The sequence below is a fragment of the Natrix helvetica genome, assembly GCF_964273705.1.
Source record: "Natrix helvetica genome assembly, chromosome: 12".
In the NCBI taxonomy this organism is placed as follows: Eukaryota; Metazoa; Chordata; class Lepidosauria; order Squamata; family Natricidae; genus Natrix; species Natrix helvetica.
In genome coordinates this window covers 19,057,530-19,073,551 of record NC_138556.1, presented here as the reverse complement: position 1 = coordinate 19,073,551, position 16,022 = coordinate 19,057,530, and the positions used below count along the sequence as shown (strand labels likewise).

At 45.1% G+C, this 16,022-nt stretch overlaps 1 protein-coding gene across 1 annotated transcript; it reads left to right on the top strand.

The window, feature by feature from the left end:
• Nucleotides 1–7,431: 7,431 nt before the first annotated feature.
• On the top strand, nucleotides 7,432–14,242 carry CIMAP1C (ciliary microtubule associated protein 1C; the record flags this gene model as incomplete). Its single annotated transcript, XM_081965008.1, has 4 exons — nucleotides 7,432–7,561; nucleotides 9,016–9,126; nucleotides 11,801–11,914; nucleotides 13,345–14,242. The coding sequence occupies 4 exons, from the start codon at nucleotides 7,432–7,434 to the stop codon at nucleotides 13,821–13,823; spliced, it is 834 nt and encodes a 277-aa protein (XP_081821134.1). The 3' UTR covers nucleotides 13,824–14,242.
• Between the last annotated feature and the right edge of the window lie 1,780 nt (nucleotides 14,243–16,022).

The following is a 16,022-nucleotide window of genomic DNA, read 5'->3' as shown; positions in this document are numbered from 1 at the left end:
CTATTGATTCCCCCCCCAATAGTTCCAGTTTTGCATGGAAAACTTGGGAAAATTAATTGCCCACCCCTGACTTTGAGGATCCTTAAGCCACTTCAAACAAGATGCTTCGGGTTTTTGTGCTTTGGAGTGAAATTTGTGGGTGGGTTTGCATGGTACAACAACTGCTTTTGCAGCTGGTTGGCCTTCCAATCAAGCAAGCTTTCTGCTGGAGCCCCAATTTTTGCGAGGATTGCTTCTTTCACAAATACCCACAATTCACACTAGGCAAGCAGGGCCTTTGATCCAGCTTGGGGACCTGCTTGGAGATTTGCTGGCTTCTACTTGAAAGTCTGACCTCTTTTTTTTTTCTTTTTTGAATCAAAAACTGTGATGGCTCCTGTTTGGGCAAGAACTATGAAACGGAATTAATGGGTTGTTTATACTTGTTTCCTAGATCATTAATAAAGATCTTACGTAAATGTAGTGCTTGCTTGGCTCTGGGAGACTTTTATGAGCCTCTCCCTCTGGGTTTTAGTCAATTCATTGCTTAATTGGATTAAGATTCTGGAATCTCGTCTTTGGCCAAGCTTGAGTGATTTGGCTTGATTGGATTTTACAACAGATTCTTTTCTCTTTCCCTGTCATAGCTCCGCATGGTAGTAAGGCCAGATGCTTCCATCCTTTCCCCTACTTTTCACATGGCGGTGACAAATATTCAAACAAATACGATACATCCCAGATGTTTTTGGTATCCATCCCTATGTACATTAATCTGCTCAATACGTTGGGACTGCTAAGATGCTTCTCCTGTCTTGATAAGCTTTAATGGAGGCAGGAGGCTGATTATCAAACTTGTGCAGGGTAGAAGGTAGAAGGAGAAGAGATATGACTCTGTCAGGGAATTGTGCAAATTATCCAAATAAAAGTCACAGATGCTGACACGAAGTTGTAGCTTTACATAAATAAACATATTTCCCCGCATGCAAGACCGTCAGGCAAAATGGAGCATTTTCCTGAATCCCTAGCGCTGCGTAATGGAGTGAGCTCCCGTGACTTGTCCCAGCTTCTGCCAACCTAGCAGTTCAAAAGCACATAAAAAATGCAAGTAGAAAAATAGGAAACACCTTTAGTGGGAAGGGAACAGCGTTCTGTGCTCCTTGGGCATTGAGTCATGCCGGCCATATGACCACGGAGACGTCTTCGGACAGCGCTGGCTCTTCGGCTTTGAAATGGAGATGAGCAGCGCCCCCTAGAGTCGGGAACAACTAGCACACACTGTATGTGCGAGGGGAACCTTTGCCTTATAGTGAAACCAACTGTGACCAACAGCCGCAGTAGGACCAAGTCAGTAAGGTTTATTAATGGACGTCTCTTCTCCTACACAATTATTTCATGCTCCAGACCCAAAGGATCTCTTTTCACCCCACTGCCAACTGCCTGGACAAACATTTCCTTCATGCTGGGTCTAATGCTCTTCCCACTCTGACAGTCCTATTTATAGGCTGGCGATGGGCAACACCCCATAACAATGCAATGTATAGCTCATTGCTCCTGCTAACTCCTGTTTACACCATTCCTTTTCCTTCCCTTTTCCTAGAATGCTGGTGCTTGTAGGCACAGCATTTCCAAGAGGTTGGGCATAAAATCTCCAGCACTGTACAAAGCTGAGATTTCCAAGCCTTATTATTGGTGTTACTTTCTGCACCAGAGAAGAAGGAAAAGCAGGCATAACTCATGATGCGCTGACTATTGAAGCATCTTCCCAGGGTTCAGTTGGGAGTGACTCTTGGTGGAGAAATCTTTGCCCAGTTCACCACCAGGAGTTAACATTCAAAAAAGTCTCTTGGGATGATTCTTTGTGGTTTGGCTGTGTGGTTGCTCCTTCTACCATGGTTGGAGCGAGGGAGGGAATCGGGAAGAAAGGGGAAGGAAAGAAGGAGGAAGGAGGGAAGGAAGAGAGGGTGAGAGGAAGGGAAGAAAGGCAAAGAACAAGGGAAGGAGGGAGGGAGGGAGAAAAGAAAGAAAGGAAAGGAAAGGAAGGGAGGGAGGATTGGGGGAAGAAAGGGAAGAAAAGAGGGAAGGGGGATTGGAGGAAGGAAGGAAGGAAAGGAAAGGAAAGGAGGGGGAGGGAGGGAGGGGAGGAAGAGAGGGTGAGAGGAAGGGAAGAAAGGCAAAGAACAAGGGATGAAGGAAGAAAGGAAAGAAAGGAAAGGTAATGGAGGGAGAGAGGGAAGAAAAGAGGGAGGAAGGGAGGAAGGAAGGATACAAATAGCAAAAAGTACTCCATCTTCCAAATTATCTTCTTGATTCTATCCTGCTACAACCTGATTCTAACAACCATTTAGATCTGGCCCATTTCCACCCGCCTTGTAAAGAGATTTTAATGAGCTGCAACCAATAATCTTCTCGATCTCATTGCAATAAAGGGCAATCCATCCACTCTGCCGGTTCCCTCTATCATGCCATCACAGTCGCACCCGGCCAGCGTGCTTCCCATTTGAGGACTTCCTTAATCCTCCTATCAGATGATCGTCCGAGCACTTGACCGTGTTTGTGTCAAACACAAGAAGAGTCTCTTTGTGAAAGCCAAGGCCGAACGCTCTCAAAGGCCTCGGGGGTGGGTGGGTGGGTGGGACATGTGGAACCAGTTGTCACTTTCATCACAACAACAGCAGGACAGGAGCCAAAATAGGAGGATGGAAAAATGAAAGGGAGGGGGGGAAGGGTTGCTGGTACATTTTGGGGGGGGGTACATTGAGTTTGGATGGCTTTGACTGGGCAGTTAGGGTAGCCCACTTGACTTTTTTCAATACTCCTAAAGATACTCCTGAATGGAAGGGTATCCTCCCAAAATGGATCCCACTCCTTCCCTTCCTCTCCTCCTCCTTCTCCTCCTCTCCATAAGCCTCTTTTAGCACTGATGATGTTACCTAGTTGGGTCTTGAAACGTCTGCAAGAAAACCGCCCAGCTCAGAGAGCACCAAGGACCCCACTGTTCAACCCCAACGTATAAACATCCTCCTCTATTTGTATTAATAAAATAATACATATTTTATCATGGCATTCTGTGAATACCCAGGCCATCCTGGACCTCCTGTGAGGAGCAGCCCTCTTTTCCCAGGTGGTTTTGGCAGGCAGGCTGTCATTTTCACTCACATTTGCCTCCTAATTCTGATTCCTGTCGAAGAAAATATTGGGATGGACCAGAGTCATCTTGTGATGAGATGGGAAGCAAACAAATCCAATCAATCAATCAATCAGTCAATTATATAGGGGCCTTCACTTCATAACAATGCTCCTTCCCCTCCCCCTGGTTCCTTCAATATCAAAAAGGTCCTGGGGATCTGTAAATAAAATTCCAGCCAAGGCTGCTGTCCGTAGAAACATTTCATTTCTCTGCAGTTGTTGGCTTTTCTTCCTTTCCAGCTGAACATCTGGATCCACGTGTGAGGGAGAAGAGTCAACTGTGAGGGATCCAGGCCATTGGGGGTGGGGGCTTGGCTTCCTGTGCAGTGCACAGCTATGCCTTCAACATCCTTCAGTGTCTCCATCCCAGGATGAGATGTTGGCCCTCTGCCTATAAACCAAACTTCCCTATTATGGTTGCGACAGACTGTAGCTCTTTGGGTTCTTCCTTGGAGAAGTTCTGAGATGCTATCGTCTTTTTTTTCTCATTGTTCAGGAGGGAAGAGCCTTTGTCACCAACTGCTCTGGACTTCTTCGGCCACTGATCGGCCCTTGCCAAGTTCTTCTCCTCTCCAAAATCATGTAGTCCGCGTAGGATCGTTTGTGGGTCTTCCTCCCCCACCCTGGTGCCCAAAGCAGGCACTGGTGTGAGTCACCCCACTTTTCCTGCACCTCCAAACAGATGTTTTCCCTCGTGTGGGTCAAAAGGACAGCATTGCAAGGATAATCTCTTTTGCCAAAACACCAAACGTCAAGGAGGAATAAATGAATTGGTTCGGCCCCAAATGGTCTCAAACCCGAGGAGTAAATTTGCAAAGGATTCAGATTTCAACAGTTCCACCCCAACCCATCCAAGGAGCAATGGTGTGCTGTTTTTGAATCCTGAACACCCGGGCTCCGCCCTAAAAAAATCCCCACTGAATCGCGATGGCACTGATGGTTGTTATTTTTGGATGGCGCGTCGCCCACCCAAGTCGTAAAAAAGAGAAGAACCGTGATCACTTCTGCAAATCTCCTCCCGAGACAGAGGTAACGATGAATTTCTTCTCTACCGCAGCTATCAACCTTTCTAGGCAGTTTACGATAAGGCCATAAAACCAAGGTGAAAACCATGAATATGAAAAATGAATTGGAAGCCATCCCTGGTGAAGAGAAAGTCTGCCCAGAATGTCATGTTTTAAGAGCCTTTTGAAGAGCCCATAAGCAAATTACATCTCTCCCCTGGCTTCCCACAAGGCAGCACGGAACACCTGCCTTTTACAAATACTCCCAGTGGGTCACATGCAGAGCTTGAGCACCCAAGATGGTCCAAAAGAAACTAAGTTGGGGGGGAGAAAGAGAGCGAGATGGGGAGTACCAACATTTGATGAACAAACAAAAAATAATTTTATGGGGCACACGCATTATTTTTCTGGAATGGCTTCTTCTAACTTTAATCTCTCTCTCTCTGTGTTTTTCTCTACCTCTCTCTCTCTCTCTCTTTCCCTCTTTCCCCACTCTCTCTCTCTCTTTGTCTGTCTATTTCTCTCTCTCTTTTTCTTCCCCTTCTCTGTCTTTTTCTCTTTATCTCACTCTCTCTTTCTGTCTCTTCCCCCCCCCCTCTGTCTTTCTCTGTCTTTCTATTTATCTCTTCCTCTTTTTCTCCCTCTCTTAATTTCTTTACAGAGCTAATATTGCAAAAACGAAATGGATATTTAAACCACGCCAAGCCATTGCTGTTGGAAATGTTCTCAAGGGGTGCCATTTTCCAGTTGCTATGCCTTCAAGCAAAAATTGTCCACCGCAACAGGACTTCAGAGTCCATCTTGAGGTTTCCATTTGACATTTGCTTCCTGAAATGTCCATTTCTTGCTTTGACGGGACGTGCGATAGGAGTCTTCAGTCAAGATACCTGACAGTCACATAACTCATGACCAGGATTGGTTCCTTGTGATCGCCAACACCAGCTGTAAACGATATTAAACATCACAAATGAAGACCAATATATGTGTTCCAGGATAATGTTGCAGGATCCAATCTGGGTCCAATCTGAGAGACTTTCTGTGAGGATGAGCTCCAGCACGACTCTGAAAACTTGGAAGATTAAACCCCTGGTCTTGGGGAATGACCTGGATTGGATCCTGCAATCTTAAGCTTTCTTGTGTGGCCTGCTTGTCTTGATCTCTGCCTGTTCCTCTTGCACTATTGCAGAAACCGAACTCAAAACCGCCTCTCTCCTTTCAGTAGAAGATGGTCTAAGCCATACCACCCACAGTCTGGATGAATTGTTAACCTAATCTTATGTAGCTTCTTCCCCGGTAATATTGAACTGCAAACTAGGGCGCACAAAACCTTTGCCAGACCAATCCTCGAATACAGCCCGTCTGCCTGGAACCCGCACTGCATATCGGACGTTAATACAATCGAGCGAGTCCAGAGGTATTTCACAAGAAGAGTCCTCCAGTCCCTCTGCTCGCAACAGAATCCCTCATGCCACCAGACTTGAAATTTTGGGCTTAGACAACTGACAACTACGCTGCCTTCGGTCTGACCTAAGCGTAGTACATAAAATTATCTGCTACAAGGTCCTTCCTGTCAATGACTACTTCAGCTTCAATCACATCAATACATGAGCACACAATAAATGCAAACCTAAGGCAAACTGCTCAAAACTTGATTGCAGCAACAGAGTGGCCAACGGCTGGAATGCACTACCTGACACTGTGGTTTCATCCCCAACCCCCCCAAACTTTCACCTCAAACTGTCTACTGTCGACCTCACCCCTTTCCTAAGAGGCCTTTAAGGGGCATCCATAATCCCACCAATGAGCCTAGCATCCCTGTCCTAATATTCCCTTTTTATTCGTATCCTTTTCATGTATTCAAAATCATGTTTATACTTCTAATCTGTTATCCAATCCATGCTTGATGAAATAAGCAAGCAAGCAAACAAAGAAACATCTAGAGCTCTTCAAGAAGAAGACTAAAGAGGGAGAGAAACCTCTTTTGGAAGGAATGAAAATAAGTGGGGCTATTCAAGGACCAGGTTTGCCCCCAAGTCTCCGAAGCTCCTGTTCATTGCAAGGAGAAAGTCAGGAGCCTCCGATGCAGGCCAGTTTTGGACATATTCTGCCAGAGCCATAGCAAAAGGAGAATAAGCAAGTGAGCCTTTCTGGCCTGCATCCCTGTTGCCTTAGCAACCGGGCAGCCAATGTGGAGAGGAGGAACTGTTGATGTTCCACAAGGCAGCTGGTGGGTGTGTTGATCCAGGGGAAGGGGCCGGAAAGATGCTTCAGAAATGATTTCTTTTCAATCGACCGCCTGCTTCACCTCCCAGCTAAGCCCAAAAGCTGCCGCAGCAGAGTTACACCATTGAAGCAAAGAGTGGTGATTTTAATTGGTTGTCATAAGAACCACCCCAGGTCCATTCCCCGTTCATGACAAGAACCATCTGGCTTCTTCCACAGTATAAGCCTCGAGGCCTGTTGGGTTTCCCAGGGATCTCCCTACCCAGCCTTGGCCAGCTTCAGGCCGGTTGAATTTCCGAAGACCTGTCAAGGTTGGATAGGTCGACGTGGCTTAGAAGGGGTTCTTTGCTCACTGGTTGTCAAGATAAACAGAGGTGTCCACTTTTTATATTTGGCACTGTCTGTCCTTCCTTCCTTTCCTCCCCTCCCCTCTCCCTCTCCTTCCTTCCCCTCTCCCTCTTCTTCCCCTCCCTCCCTCTCCCTCTTTCCCCTCTCCCTCTTCTTCCCCATCCTTCCTCTCCCTTTCCTTCCTTCCTTCCCCTCTCCCTCTCCTTCCCCTCCCTTCCTTTACTCTCTGTCCTTTCCATTCCTTCCCTTCTGTCTTATGTTTATCCACATATTTGAAATGATATTTAACACCGATGTAACCTTTTACTTCTTATCTAAATTGATCATCCATTTGTCTGAATGTATTTGAAGTAGTCTAAACAATTTCTTGTTGATACCAGGGTGCCCAGCTCGTATCTGTAGCTTATAGTGAAAGATTTGCATCTTGCCATCAACTGAAGCAATTACTTGGAGGGAGGGAGGGGGAGTCACAAGCGTGGCTAAGGAAGGAATCCTCACCCAACCTTTTGGGTTGGGTGAGGATTGGATCACAGAGCATCCTGGGTGCCATCTTGCCTTTGTGGGTCCCTTCGCCTTGATCCCCGCTCCTGGGGTTCCAGATCTGCATGTACTCAGGTCATTTCAATTTTGTTTTATTCAGAGGGAAGGTAGTGGTGTATTCCTCCCCACAGAACGTAGCGTTGTTATTCCAATGGCAACCTCTGCACTGAAGAAACCCAATGAGAAAGTTGCTTACTTCATCAAGCCTGGTTGCTCTACAAATCCAGCCAGATCACCAGTAAGCCAGAAAAAGTACGCCTTAATCAGTGCCAAGTTTAAAGGTGAGTTGGGTGCCAGGGGGAAAAGAAACGATGCCCAAATACAGGAGTCTTCCCAATGATCAGGAAAGGAGGGTCTCTTAGCTGCTTGTCATGTCTATGTTTATATTAGAGGCCCTTTGAGAGCTGTAGGCAACGTGAATTCTTTTTAATGTATGCCGATTAGTGTACATTCAAGGTGACAACAAAGTATTCTCTTCTCTTCTCTTCTCTTCTCTTCTCTTCTCTTCTCTTCTCTTCTCTTCTCTTCTCTTCTCTTCTCTTCTCTTCTCCCCTCCCCTCCCCTCCCCTCCCCTCCCCTCTCCACCTCTCCTCACCTCACCTCTCCTATTCTCTATTCTATTCTATTCTATTCTATTCTATTCTATTCTATTTCTTTCTATTCTATTTCTATTCTGCTCTTCTCTTTCCCTCTCCTCTCCTCTCCTCTCCTCTCCTCTCCTCTGTTCTGTTCTGTTCTGTTCTGTTCTGCTCTGCTCTGCTCTACTCTATTCTTCTTGATGTCTCCACAAATAGAAAATTATCAGCCTTCAGCCATTGGATCCAGTCTAGCCCACTGCTTTATTTGTCTATTCATCTCATCTCAGAATTATGGGGTGAGACTACTAGAAAACCTAGAGCAGGATAAAGGAAAGGAGTTATCATCTTCTGGAACAGACTAATAGAACACTGTCATTGTGACTTTTAACTGGGAGAAAACTGCATCGTAGGGCAACAATTTTTGAATCAAGGCACCACAGATGGGCTAATTTACAGAATGCAGCCACAATCCGGGACCCACAACTTCTAATGGAATAACGTTTGCGGCTGTTTCAGTACTACTGGCTACTGTTGCTGTGGTCAGATGATCTTCATTTTCAATGTTTTGGGACAATTTCCTAGCCAGTCATGCAATCCCTCACTTCCTTCCCCATCCAGCAGCAGCCACTTACCTGTCTGCTGGGAAGGGAAGGGAGAAAGAAATAGGAAGGAAGGAAGGAAGGGGAAGGGAGAAGTGGAAGGAAGAAAGAAAAAGGAAGGAAGGATGGAAGGAAGGGAAGGAAAGAGGAGGGGAAAGGGAAGAGAAAGGAAAAGGGGAAGGGGAGATTTAGAATGCTTCCTGCCAGATTCTCACAAGGAACTCAATGGGGAAGCCAGCAGGAAATCAATCCTGGGTTTTTTGACCCACCTTTGGTAATTCTTTGTTTAGGTAAGGAAATACCTCCCAAACAATGACCCAATGGGGTACATATTGCCTAGTAGTCTTGCCAAATTCGAGCTTGCGGGAAAAGGGAAATGTTCACAAGAGAACTTGGATGACCAGGTGATTAATGCTCCCGAAAAAGAATGACCAGACCAAGCCCTGTTGCTTTCTGCCAAGACTTTGTGTGTGGCTCCACCTGTCCTGTTGTGTTTCCAGGAAAGCTTTCTCTGGTTCTCTGCTTGTGATCCCATTAACAGCTTTGATCCCATTTTAGGTCCAGGACCTGGGAAGTATAACCGATGGCCTTGTACTGGTATTAAGAATCACGACTTCACCAAGTATGCTGAGCCAGCTTATACCATGCGTGTGAAGTCCAGCCCAAAAAGTAAGCAGGGGAAGGGATTCTGGATCCTGAAGAAACTCATCAAGGATTCTTACTGATTCATGCTAATCATGAATGCATTGTGTTCTAATCACCAAGCAAACTTTACCTGTATTGTGCAATTTGTATTCCTGAGGCCTACACACGGTGGCTCAATGGCTAAGACACTGAGCTTGTTGATCAGAAAGGTCGGCAGTTCGGCGGTTCGAATCCCTAGCGCCACATAATGGAGTGAGCTCCCATTACTTGTCCCAGCTTCTGCCAACCCAGCAGTTCGAAAGTACATAAAAAATGCAAGTAGAAAAATAGGGACCACCTTTGGTGCGAAGGCAACAGTGTTCTGTGCACCTTTGCCGTGGAGTCATGCCGGCCACATGACTATGGAAATGGTCAGTGCTGCCTCTTTGGCTTTGAAATGGAAATGAGCACTGCCCCCTAGAGTCAGGAAAGACTAGCACATATGTGCAAGGGGAACCTTTACCTTTTTACCATGTTTTCAGGCCCAAAATGAACAGATCTCAGGAGATTTGTGATCAAAACTCCGAGAAAAGCTAAATTCTGTTATTTTCATCTTCATAGCAAAAATCAAAACAGGACTTTGGGAGTTTAAAAGACCTAGGCCAGAAGCAAACAGTGTTAAACCTTCACTATCGTATGTATTTCCAACAGAATCTTCAACTAATCCTGAATGAAATCAGCTCAATGACACAATTCACCATTCTAAGTGACCCTTTTCAATGCTTTAGAGGAAATGAGGTCTTAAGGATAGGGTGGAGGACTCTGTTGGGGCTTCTTCAGAAGACATTCTCAATGTAATGAGGTTATGATTGAAGTGGCCTGATTCATAAGCAGCTCTTGTATGGCTGAAAACCTGGAGAAAAACCTCGGAGTTCATCTAAATCTTGGCAACATTAAGACTTATGGACTTTAACACTCCGGAATTCCTTAGCCAACCTGGCTGGCTGAGGAATTCTGGAAGTTGAGGTTCACAAGTCTTAAAGTTGCCACGTTTGGAGACCCCTGATCTAAAGTAAGGATGATCAGTCTGTGGCTTCTCTACCTGCTGAACTTTAGTTCTCATCAACAATTCTTAGCTTGACTAATGCTAAGGGTTGACAGGACCTGCAGTTCATCAAGAACTGACAGACTGATCAGAATATCAAATCCAGGATGTATGTAAGTATGTATGTATGTATGTATGTATGTATGTATGTATGTATGTATGCTGGTCTTGTTGTATTCGGGTCTTTTCCCGTGTAAGATTGAGATTGTCTTGGCAATGTTTCGGCGAGGTCTCACTCGCCATCTACCAGCCTGAAGATGGCAAGCGAGACCTCGCTGAAACGTTGCCAAGACAATCTCAATCTTACACGGGAAAAGACCCGAATGCAACAAGACCAGCATACCTACACACACACACACATATATGCATTTGTGTTACAACCCCCCTGGTAAGCCCTGGTTCGAATTCCAGTAAGGGTATGGGTAGCTGTTGAGAGCTAAATAGCTTGAAATGGTTCTATACTAGTCTCCCTTTATTTATTTATCAGCACAAATACAACACACACACACACACACACACACACACATATTTGAGTTCCAGGTGTAGTTATCAAAGAAGCACACATTATGATCTCTGGATCTTTTAAAATATATTGCTCACTGAGGTTTCGTTAGCCGCTGCTAACATCGTCAGAGTGTAAAAGCCATTAAAGAGAGACCTGCCTTTATACAATGTTAATCAATTTGGCCATTGTGTGTGTGTGATAGGCCCACCCACCCACCTCCCACCTGTGATTAGCTTTGTTGTTTTTACACCAGGCATGTTCCTGGGAAGGAACAGCCCAAGCTGTGTTCGATAAGGGAGGAAGGAATAGGAGCATTGATTAACATGCCTGATGTAAAAACAACAAAGCTAATCACAGGTGGGAGGCAGGTGGATGGGCCTATCACACGCGCAATGGCCAAATTGATTAACAGTGTATAAAGGCAGGTATCTCTTTAATGGCTTTTACACTCTGACGATGTTAGCAGCGGCTAACCAAAGCTCAGTGAGCAATGTATTTTAAAAGTTCCAGAGAACTTTTAATGCATATATAAATATATATATATTCACCCATATTTATATACGTGTATATATGGGTGAAAAGCAATCTATATTCATTCCATCGAAACGTTGAGTTGAGCTTGGCAACTGAGTAAATAAACTAAGATGGTCTAATATTGAAGCGATGTGTTCCATATCTTTTGATGGCTTAGCAACGGCTATTTTCCCAAAGTCGTTGCAAAAATAAAAGTCCAGCTGAGAGTTTATTACAGCAGACTCTCTAAAGGGCTGGATAAAATGTTCGATTCTCCTCACTAGAAGTTGACACAAAGGTTGTATGGCCACCTGCTGGGAATTAAGTGGACTGAGTGGTTTCCTTTCCACAGCAGATGACTCATAAAGGCCTGCTTTGATGCATTCATTTTCTGAATCTGCAATTTAAGGACCGTAGCTCAGCTAGAAGTTAATTACCTCCTGAAAGACTGTGACCACCAGTTTATTTGGAAAGTGGCCCTTCTTGCCACCTCAAGCATTTGGGTAGCTAGATAAATGGGCGGTCATTAAAACCACATGACGTCATCCAGAAAGCCAGCTTTGGCTTCCTAAGACGATTCTTCTTTCCTTTGCAAGCCATCATGGTTCTGGAGAGCCCCGGACCTTGTTACTATGTGGATCCTAGTGTTTCCCGCTTAGGGATATGGAGGCCGGTCTCATTCTTCATGCAACAGCGAGGAAAGAGCACAAGTAAGTTGCAAGTTGTAGGTGCTTCCATTGGAATGATTGGGGGTGGGGTGGGGTGGAGCTATGGGAGGTGAAAAGTTTCCTGAGAATGAAACGAAGTTTTTCCCAGTCAAAGAGAAATGTCTTGGTGGCCTCGCTTAGAAACCATGAACGGGATGAAAAGATACGTAAGTTCTTGATATGGTATTTTTCAAGAGGTCCCAAAAAGCTTAGACACCCCAAGCACAACCATATTCAAGATGGAGAATCAGATACGTGCTTCCTTTGGCCTTGATCTGGAGTCTCCTTGACCTTCCTAATCCCAGCAGCAGACCAGCATGTTTTACAGGAACTCAGCTAATTCTTTTAAATGGGATGGCAGGATTTCAGAATAACAGAGTTGGGAGGAACTTGGAGGTCTTCTAGTCCAACCCCTGCTCAAGCAGGAGACCATATACATCCTGAATGGTAAATTCACAGGATTCTTCTCCCTCCACCAGGCATATGGATAAATTTGCACAAGACTGTCGTGTTTCTCTGTGTCATATATGGGGGTGTATGGGGGTCTGTGCATAATGGTTATCTTTTGAGAGCTGAGCGCAGCGAAATTTCATTATAATGTATGCTGATTAGTCTACATTACATGCAGTGGTGGGTTGCTCTTACCGCCGCTACTGGTACACTGCTCACGGGGCCACGAGTCCTGTTCATGCACGCATGCTGCACACACATGCGCAATCCACAGCCCCTGCGACACCCAGCTGCTTTTTGGGGCTCGCGCAGGCGCTGTGCACGCAGGCGCAATTGGCCAGTTGCTTTAAAAACAGGTATAGAATGTGGGACGGGGGGCAAATGAGCCACCGTACCAGTACGCTGTCAGCTGCTCTTGGCTACTACCAGTACGGCCGTACCATACCGTACTGGGAGGAACTCACCACTGATTACATGTGACAGAACTTTTATTCTATTCCTGTTCTATTCTACTCTATACATTTCTATATTTTACCCTCCCCTCCCATAGCTTAAGCAGGAATTGGGCTAGAGCAGGGCCCAACAACCCATGTTTCCTGAGCTGCATATGGCTCTTTCATCCCTCTGCTGCGGCTCCCTGTTGCTCAAAGTGTGTGTCACAACTGCCAATATGCACGTCATTTATTGAGTTTTTCGACCCCTGGTATGCCAACCATGGATAAATCCAAGAAAAGAAAAGTTTCAGAAGAAAACAGAACGTTTAATTCAACTACCTGGGCTAGTTCTGTGGGCGCTTGGGAAATAGACAGGCACGGGAAATATTTTGTAGCTCCCGGTGTTTTCTTTTCTGTGGGAAACGGGTCCAAATGGCTCTTTGAGTGTTTGAGGTTGCCGACCCCTGGACTAGAAGACCTCCGAGGTCCCTTCCAACTCTGTTATTCTTTTAGACTCATTGCCAGTAATAATATTCTCTGGCTTCCTAGATGTAGTGGTAACTCCTTCCCCGAATGAGTATCACGTGGAGAAATTGCATCCCATTGATGAACCAAATGCTCCCTCGTATACCATCGGTGCGAGAACTCCCTACTGGCTGAACAGCCCAACTCCGGCTCCCAACAAATATGCGTTGCCTGAGACCCTGGGCCCCAAGGTGCCCAACAAAAGGGCATATCCCTGCCCGTCGATCTCTTCCATCGCTCCCGGACGAGATTATGTGGTGAGAAAAGGCCCTGGCCCAGCCGCCTACACTATTCCAGAGCCAGACGTTTACTTGCGACATCAGCCATCCTACACGATGTCTCAAAGGTTTATTCCTTCCTGCAAGGAGCATACGCCAGGGCCTCTGGACTATAGCGCGGAACAGGTCACCCTCCACAAGCCCAGAGCCCCATGCTTCAGCCTGGGTGTTCGCCACTCCGAATATTCCCATGGCACGCCTACGGTTTGCCTCATCCAAGAGTGAGCGTGGACCACAATTGGAAGACCAGAAGATCTTCAGCAAGGTTCGGCTACCAAGGGTCTCATCCTGAGAGAGCTTCATCCACTGGTTTCAAGCTAGCTGGTGGGCAGTGTGAGGAGAGAGAGTGTTTTAAGAAGCCGTGGATGGATGGTGGCTCAGTTGGAGCTACAGGTCATTTTTCAGTCCATGGAACCAAAGTTCTCCTTTGCAACTGGTTCTTGCAACTGCAAGTGCTTCCTGACTTCTTTCTTGCCCTTCTGGAATCACCTGATAATGTTTTTCCCCCCCAAGAAATTGTTTTTATCTATTGTTTACTCCTCACCATGGATCTATGGCTGGAAAAGGTTTCTGAAGAAAAGGGAGACAAATTGTCCTTTTTCTGTGATTATTTAGAGTACAATAAAGTAATTTATTAGACCGTATGTCCACAGTACACTTTCTTTGATGCAGGAGTTCTCCTGGGGCCTTGGATCCTACTGTCCATTTTGGGAAAGTAATTTGATTATTTACAGTAATCCAGAGATTTAATTGAATTATTTCACCTTGAAACTCTGCCATAAATACAGTTGGAATTCAGTTGAGTAGATATCTTAACTTGGGGCTCAAAAGATGAGCTACAAGATGATGCTGGACTACATTTCCCAGCATCCCACACCATTGGCCAAGTTGCCTTGGACTCCTGGAAACTGTAGTTCAGCAAGTATACTCAACACCAAGGAATATACAATATGTAGTGGTAGGATTACAGACCTTCTCCAGAAGATGGCACCCTCGTCTTATGATTTTGGAGTAAATCTGGACCACCTCCACTGAATCTCTACCTTTTGTAGGTGATAGCAACCCAACATGACAAGAAAACAAGGAGAAAGCAGAGTCTCCAGAAATACACTCCCCAAGGTAAAGGGATGGGCCAGTATTTATTCTGTGATTGTTCAGAAATGCAAATCCAGAAAGAAAGAACTGCACACCACGCAGAATCCCAAGTCAACCCTATCCTCCATGTGTGAAATTCATGTAGCTAAGCTATCTTGATTTAATTCAGAATTGGGGGTGGGTGGACTCACCAATCCGATCCAGATGACTACTGGAAAAAGGATCCAGAATTGTGTTCTGAAATATTCCCCTGGCTCTGGATCTTTTTAGATGCTGTGTTGGTATGACAATAATGCTAATAATAATTGAGATTAGGCTTTCTATGTTCCCATTACTGAAATGTCTCATTGTCCTCGAGAAGAGAAAGAAGGATACCTCTGGACCTTCTCACTTGTTCTTCTTTCATGTAAGTCAACATGGGGTCAGCGTTCCAAACAACATCCAAAATTAAATCAGAGTCGAAGCCTTTTCATGGAAGACTTTCACTGAATGTATTTTTCTTCTGCCTTGAACTCTCCAACTGTTATGTTCCTTCTCCGAGCTTCCAGCTTCTTTCCTTCTGAAACCCAAGACTCTAGGAATCCAAGGTCTCTATTCCATAAAGCGCATTTTCAAGCCTGTGTGAAAAGCTTTGTCGTGCAACACCTCAAGCTTGTACATTTATGAGAACATATTCAAAATGTTCTGCACACATTAGGGAAGGTGTAACAGCCAGTTTGCAAGTACAGAAGAGGCATTTAAGTGTGCCAGATAAAGTGTTACACTTAGGAAATAAACTCCATAAATGGGTGTGCCTTGGGTGAACTTTTTCGGGTGCTTATTTACCACCATGGATCTTGATTGTGAGAAACTGAAAATCACAAATTGGGATTAGTTGAGTAAGATAAGTACACCTGCATACTCATATTTCTGTCACCCTGTCTGTCTATCACCTATTTATCGATCTTAAATAATCAGAGAAAGATGAACTGTGCATTATCAGATGGTGGAGAAGACATTGACCATGAAGAGGGAGAAGACAACATAAGAGTGAATTTTCAGTGGATTTACTCTGTATAATATTGTGCTGAATTTTGTTGCAAAAAAACACTGAAAAAAATGACAGTTTGAAACTGTTCCTAAATGAAGCAATACTATAATTACAAGGAAAAAAAACCTGACTAAAAATGCAGACCAGATGTTGTTGGACTCTGTTCTCTTTGAAAGACTTTGTAGTGTTATGCTCAATAGTTGCGCAACTTCGTGAGGATGCCAGCCATATTCAAAAGCCACAAGTTGTTAGCGGAACCATAATTTTCCTCTGATGTGGATCTGGTGGCTAATGACCAT